Source organism: Pinus tabuliformis, chromosome 9 (genome assembly GCF_031772625.1).
Source record: "Pinus tabuliformis cultivar Carrire ecotype Pingquan chromosome 9, CPIR1, whole genome shotgun sequence".
Taxonomy (NCBI): Eukaryota; Viridiplantae; Streptophyta; class Pinopsida; order Pinales; family Pinaceae; genus Pinus; species Pinus tabuliformis.
Window position 1 is genome coordinate 1,814,719,849 of NC_142307.1, and position 7,080 is coordinate 1,814,726,928.

At 34.3% G+C, this 7,080-nt stretch overlaps 1 protein-coding gene across 1 annotated transcript; it reads right to left on the reverse strand.

The window, feature by feature from the left end:
- Window positions 1-755: 755 nt before the first annotated feature.
- On the reverse strand, window positions 756-3,488 carry LOC149156030 (protein DMR6-LIKE OXYGENASE 2-like). Its single transcript, XM_089441555.1, has 4 exons — window positions 3,095-3,488; window positions 1,914-2,161; window positions 1,484-1,805; window positions 756-1,369 (listed from the first exon to the last, which is right to left on the reverse strand). The coding sequence occupies exons 1-4, from the start codon at window positions 3,464-3,466 to the stop codon at window positions 1,100-1,102; spliced, it is 1,212 nt and encodes a 403-aa protein (XP_089297681.1). The 5' UTR covers window positions 3,467-3,488; the 3' UTR covers window positions 756-1,099.
- Between the last annotated feature and the right edge of the window lie 3,592 nt (window positions 3,489-7,080).

Here is a 7,080-nt window from a genome sequence, read left to right on the forward strand (position 1 = left end):
TAGAATTAACCAATAAAGTTAGAGTAGTAAAAAGAGGTAAGAAAGAGTACATAGATACAACTGCACTTAAAGACGTGAAGTCCAATGAGACATTTGAGGTCCAACCAGCTCTTTAAGGCATCTAAGTCCAGCCACTTCTTATTTATTATTCAGAGTACATAGATAAGATTTAATTTAAAGGCATTTTAAATCCCACTAGACTATTTCCAGATATTTAATAAAGGTGCCATTCATTTTGGAGCCGGATGCATAGAGCTTATCAATACATCAATTATAGGAGTTGTCTAATAAGGTGGAGGAATTGTTTTTACTGTTAAAAGTGGGAGCAAAGAAATTTCAATTTTTTTTTATAGAAACAGTGTTTGAATCGTGCTTTTAATGGTGGAAATGAATTCAGCACCATCAAAAATATAAGAACGCTTAAAATTTTGAAGTTTAACAATTATAACTTAGATTTACAATGAATTTTCTCTAAATATAATTAAAATTTTCAGAACTTTCCGGGCAACTCTTCCCCTCCCTCGTTAGACTACGCGTTCATTATATATCTCAATTGTACGCTAACGGCAACGCAAAGCAATAAATAACGTATATGCTAGAATATGACAGATATATGGTAGGATATGACAACAGATTTGAAATTACAACAAATCAAAGCAATAAATAACGTATATGCGAGAATATGACAGACTGATTTGAAATTACAACAAATCAAACCAATAAATAACGTATATGCTCGAATGTCAGAGTGGGATTTCAAATTACAGCAAAGCAAAGAAATAAATAACGTATATGCCCGAATATCACAATGTGATTTGTCATTAGCGGAACTTTGACAATTATATATCTAGCTGTTATCTACTTCACCGCAAGCCAGAGCAACAAATAACGTACATTGTGGAGTATATACAGTGGGAGTCGAAACTAATTTAAATCTAACCATTATATGTTCCGGGCTATTAACTTATACATGTGCATCTAAAATAACTTAAATGTGGCGATATACATAGCGGGATTACTGCTTTAAGAATGCCTACGTACGTAGAGAGATCAGAGGATATCTTGCAACGTGAACCCGTTGAAATCATGGCATGCGGCTTCATCCTTTACTGACCTGCTGGTAGTCATGAACAGTGAAATAATCCAAACAGGTTTTACCGTCCAGACTTTTGCTCCAGAATTTGTTATAGTATTCCTCGTAAGTGAATTTCCTGTAACGAGCAGGACTATTAGGGTTGGTCAACGAAGAGACGGGTTCTATTACTGCATCAGGAGAAGGGCAGTAAAACGTTGGAATAGAGATACGTGATACTGTGGAATTCACTATAGCACGGTGGATTGCGCTTTTGTATATTCCATTGCTCAAAACCTGAAACAGAGAGAAGAACAATATCATCACAAAACTAAACAACTTGCCTATGAGTATATACTGTCATTCTACTTTACGGGCTACAATTATCCGGGGTTTGATCTAGGGCTTTACCTGTAATTGGTCTCCAATGTTCACTACGAAGGAATTTGGAATGGGGTGAACAGCGATCCAACTTCCGTTGTTAAGCACTTGCAAGCCGGATATTTGCTCTTGGAGAAGAACCGTGAGAGCGTTCGGATCTGTATGACTTGGTAAGCCATAGGTGAGCTCTGGATTCGGGCAGCGAGGGTAATAATTTATTGCCATATGTTGGCCATGTTTTCCAAGAGCTTTATTCAGGAAATCGGGTTCTAGTCCCAGGCTCTCTGATATGGCATCTAGCAAACGTAGAGTCAAGGCTCTAACCTCTGTGCAGTATTTACTAGTAACTTCTCTTCATTCAAATCAAGCACAACAGTACTATAGTTAATGATACACCAGATGGAACGAATAAAACATAATTTTTCAAGGATTCCTTAAATGGAAGCTCTGTTATATGCACCTGTAATCTGAAGGTTTTGTAGGCCAATAATCAATATAATCTTCCAACGGATAACAATGGTGTCTCAGGAAGTCCCTCCAATTAAAAACATCTTCCTTCTGTATGTTAAAGCTAGTCGACAAGCGTACAACGCGTGAGGGGTCTTCGGAATACAAATGTTCTCTGTATTCCGCAGGCATAGTGAAGAATTCTCTCGCAACTTCCAGCGTTCTCCGGATCACCGTCTCGTGCACTCCGTGATTTACAATCTGAGAACACATTGCAAAGGACTTCCAGTGTTATGAAATCTAGACAAACATAGTACTGAAAAAGTATCAGAGCATGGCTGCACTGGCAAAAGCTAACAGCTAAACAGTATGCAAGTCCAGATTCCCCTACCACAACGGCACCCATCTAAAAGTATTTATCTATTGAGCATTTAGATAAACGATGTAATCAAGATTTTCTCACCTCCAGATATTTATATGAACATAGATAAAAGACGGTCATCGTAGAAAGGTGTTCAGAGGCTAATCAAATCTATTGTCGTTAATTGAACCGAAAAATAATCTACATTAATATCATCGAATGAATAGGTGCCTTGTTCGATCTCTTGAATTTACCAAAAATATATATGATTAGCATGTATATTTAGCCACTTTTAGGATAGATAGTAGCAAATTCAAATGGTTTGATTTGACTAATATTCCTCAAATTTCAAAAATATTTCAAAATATACAATAATTTAAATTCAACTTAAAAACACATCCTATTAAATTCAAGAAGAAAGAAAGGAAAAATTATCTGCTATACAGAATCTACACAGAATGTTATTTCCCTACATAGGATGTCATTTCATCGTGCAGGGCAAATTTTCTCTAGGTAGAAAATTGATTTCTGTGTGAAAGTCACATTATACGCGTGCCTTACTCTTACCATACATCATAGAAGATATTTCAGTCCCAAATTAATTAAAGATGAACAGCAATCAAAGAAACAGAAAGAAATAACCCAACTATTATTCCCTTCATAGTTGCCATCGCTAAATGTTTTAAGCAGTCAGTATCCATCCTTATAGCCTTTAAGAAGCCAGAGATGTCTGCTACTGTCCTTTTTTTCATTTTTAGACATTGTTAAAATGAATTTATCTTAATTAGTTATCTAATGCAATATCTCCTTCAAGAAATAGAAAGAAAAAGCACCTGAAAAAATCCATATTCTTGACAAGCATGCTTCATATTACGAATCACCGTATGCCTAGCAGAGCCATTCAAGTTGTCAAGATCTACCAAAGGGATAAAGTCCGAGAGAACCACCTCCTTCAGCCTTGGCCTCTCATTGGGAGGTCTGATATAACAATCTGGAATAATTTCAAGACAATTGATTCCATCAGTAATCAGTCTCCCATTGGACCTTGCATGACTGTTGTCAAGATCTTTGCTGCACATGGTCTTCTCTGTTGTAAGCAATGTTGTAATTTCTTTTCTGACTGGTTGTTCTAACGCAGGAGAAACCTCCGGGATCAAGATCTCTATGTCTAAGGGCATAGGATTGACATTTGACAGAGTAAGCATATCTCAGAACCTTGAACAAATATGAGAAACACCTCAAGATCAGAACCGATGCGAGCTTTGAATGAAGATATTGAAACAGTCACCAGAGAACACGACATGGAAAACTATAAAAAAAGAGGGAGAGAAAAACCCATGACCTGAACTGCCTGAAATTGTCGCTAGGGTCTGGGTTTGGCTGGATAAAAATAATGGGTGCGTCACAAATGTGTCCAGCGCATTTCTCTCCTTATTGGGCGTATATTCGGACAAGAAAAATATCCCTGAAAAGATAAGATGCTTTCCCCTGCGAAAGCTACGTAGGTCCTCCGACGTCGTTTACTCCGTAACAGATTCAATCAGCCTCTGTGACTTGAAACAGTAAGTCGTAATCGATTGAATTGGATACCAATGTATATGGTATATATAATAAGGCCATTAACGCCAGTATATTTCACTTTAATGGATTGGTTATTATGTAATGGTCATTAATGAATGCCTATGGGCAGTATATTTTTGTAATGGTCATTAATGAATGCCTATGGGCAGTATATTTTTATTAGACATTAGTCATTAATAAAGGTATGGACAGTATCTTTTGTATTTGCTTAAATTCAAAGAGTGATCGCCTTGTAACATTGTATATATTAGTTATCCATTAAATCAGCCTCTGATGGCTCTCTCAATAAAACATTTCTGATGGATGGTGTGGTTGAAATTGAAAGTCCTTATTGATAGTGCCACATAATCAGAAGAGAATCTGTATTTATTCAGACTAACACCGATTAAGTGTAAAGTGTTTCTTATTTACAGATTTATTTATACACAAATGGGTTAGCTCACAGCAAAATATTATGCATGCAGGAGGAATCTTATGGTCTGCTGCAAGAATGAATTGGTATTCAATAATATATATATGTATCTATAGTATAGTAAATACTACGCAGGACAGGAGTTTTGTTAATATTATATGTATTTGTATAATATATTGGGTTTCAATTGATTCGAAACAATAATACATATTTCAATTATACATTTTGTGAAGTAGTTTTATTAGTAAAGGAAATTAAAGGGAGAGGCGTTTACTTATTTATAAAAGAAATTATAAATAAATTACTTACTAAATTATTTTAAAAAATAAATTCAAATTAAAGCTTTAATGTGAGTTTATATTTTTTATTACAAATTAAAAAAAAATTACACTTCAAAGGATTTAATTTCTCTTAAAAGTTAATCTAAATTTATACTATTTTTAATAATACAATTTATATTATTTATAAATTTGCAGAAATATTTTCATTTTTTAATGTCATCCCAAGCTAATAATACATATAATTTTATGGCATGTATTAAATTATAAAATGTTTATTTATTAAACTTAAAAATAGAATTATGAAATATCAAGAATATAAATCATTATTATTTTAAGATTCACTTTAATTTATAACTATTATTAATATTTTATAGATATTTCACATCTCTACATAAAAATGTTATTTTCCTAATTAAATGTTTTTAATTAAATATACATGTAAAATTATGAAATATTATGGTTATAAGTATTTCGTTTTTTTGTCTTGATCTATTTCGTTTTTTGTCTTGATCCAAGGGAGATTTGAACTTTGAGTCCCAAGATTTTCATAACACTACTTTAAACTCATGGTTTACGTAATAGTTACTTTGAATCTCACCAATTATATAATACTTCATAACAAGGCGATAACCAATTGAGTGTCCCATGGGATTATTTAAATTCCTAATGAATATTTTCCAAAATAAAATTGCTTATAATTTTATTAATAAAAAAAAAATTACAATACAATACATTTTTTTGTTAAGTTTTATAAAAGATCAAAAAGGGACATGTCTCTATCCTCCTTTTACTATTAAAGTTTTATAAAAGATAAAAAAGAGATATGGATCTATCCTCCTTTTACTATTGACTAGCCACAAGGGAAATCAAACCAAGAGAAAATGTTCAATGTATTAAGATCACATGTCAAAAAATAAAATGATAAAAAACATATTCGCTGCATGGTCTCGTTGTGCCTAGAAGAGAGTCAAAAGTAAACATATAGTTATATGTTATATTACTGAGGTGTAGAGTCCACCTCTATATAAAGGGATTTTTCACTTGTGCCTAGAGGTATTAGAAAGGGAACACCTATTTAGCTAATCAGATTAGAGAAATTGATTTGCAATTTTCAAACCTTCTCTAGTATATCATGAATACATAGTAGGATGATCCAGATTTATGCAAGAACGAAATGCAATATAGACTTAAATAGAAACACGGAGCTACAACGAAAACTAAACTTCAATTCACTAATAATAATTACTGAAATTGTTTACATGCAGAATGGAAACAAAATAACTTGGGCAATGGTATCTTATCCCCAAGAAGGGATGTGACAGCTACATGCATTTTGAACTATGTTCCAATGAGTCTCAAATGTTTTTCAAATATGAAACTGATCTTTGAGAAGCAAGCAATGAGAAAGAAATTCTAATGTATCATTAGCTTTAACAACCATTTAGAATTTATAAAATAATAATTCTCTAAACTCTCCAGCTCTTATAGAATGAGCCTAGGTTTGCAATAGAAAACCCTAGAATACACTTCAAGCCTAGCTCTGAGATCAGAGAAGCTTGCCTTGGGTTTGGGTTTAAGTGTGCCTCTTGTAGGTGGCCATCAGGAACATTGAAGACATAATTCTATATCAGATAAGTCCCTGATGCAAGTCCCTATTGTTAATTGCCTCAGGGATGGGCATGTCTCCCTCTAATCTCATAGTAGATAGAGCGTCAAAAATTGCTCCTCTGTCTCCAGCTTTGTGAAGAAACGAGACCAGGAAAATCCCATACTTGGCCCTGCTTAGCCTTATTGATCGAACTAAGGTAAATTTGTATTGTTAATCATTATGCCAAGAAGCTTATAGCTTGTGCTTGGCCAGATGGGTAGCAGCGTTGATACAAACATGAATGGAGGTTCAAAAGGCAAAAGCATATCAATGTGGATTATTTTTAAACATTCAGATCCTGTAGATGTTTTCACGATGTTGTTAGGAAACTTGGGTTCCACTGGGGAAGGAACTCTGATACCTTTTGGCAATTTTGTTATCACGAGTTCGTTACTAAATATTCTTGGAAATGATCCTCATCTGTAGAATCCTCAATCCGTGCCTAAAATACAGAAGCCTATAAATGTAAAGCTATAATAGGTATCACGTGTAGTTATAGCGGATTCCTATTCAGGTGCAATTGATCGGGAACCAGTTGGTTTAGAATGTCTGTCAATGAATGATAGGGAACTACTTTATTGAAGGTTGAAACAGGGCCAAAGATAGTAAGGTTTAAGCTCTTCTTCATGGTTAGGGAAAGACAAAGGCCTTTCGCTTGTCTGGCCCAATTGTTTCTCTAAATGGCTTGATTAATTGATTGCTCACTAGCTTATGTCTCCCCCTTAGGCAAAGTCAAGTTCTCCCCATGGTGGGAGAGAAAGGATACAATTGAAATAAAGGAAGGAAAGGCATGCCATTGCCTAGCACTACTATTATACTCATCGAGCCACAAGTAGGCGACATTCAGATTCATTCCCAACCTCCCCTCCTTCCATCTAGCTAGCCTTTCTATATTAG

Coding starts and splice junctions, on each gene's coding strand:
- LOC149156030 (XM_089441555.1), bottom strand. CDS start 3,466: ATGCTTACTCTGTCAAATGTCAATCCTATGCCCTTAGACATAGAGATC. Junction 2,162..3,094: donor AAGAATATGGATTTTTTCAG/GTGCTTTTTCTT, acceptor ATGTGTTCTCAG/ATTGTAAATCACGGAGTGCA. Junction 1,370..1,483: donor ACATTGGAGACCAATTACAG/GTAAAGCCCTAG, acceptor TCTCTGTTTCAG/GTTTTGAGCAATGGAATATA.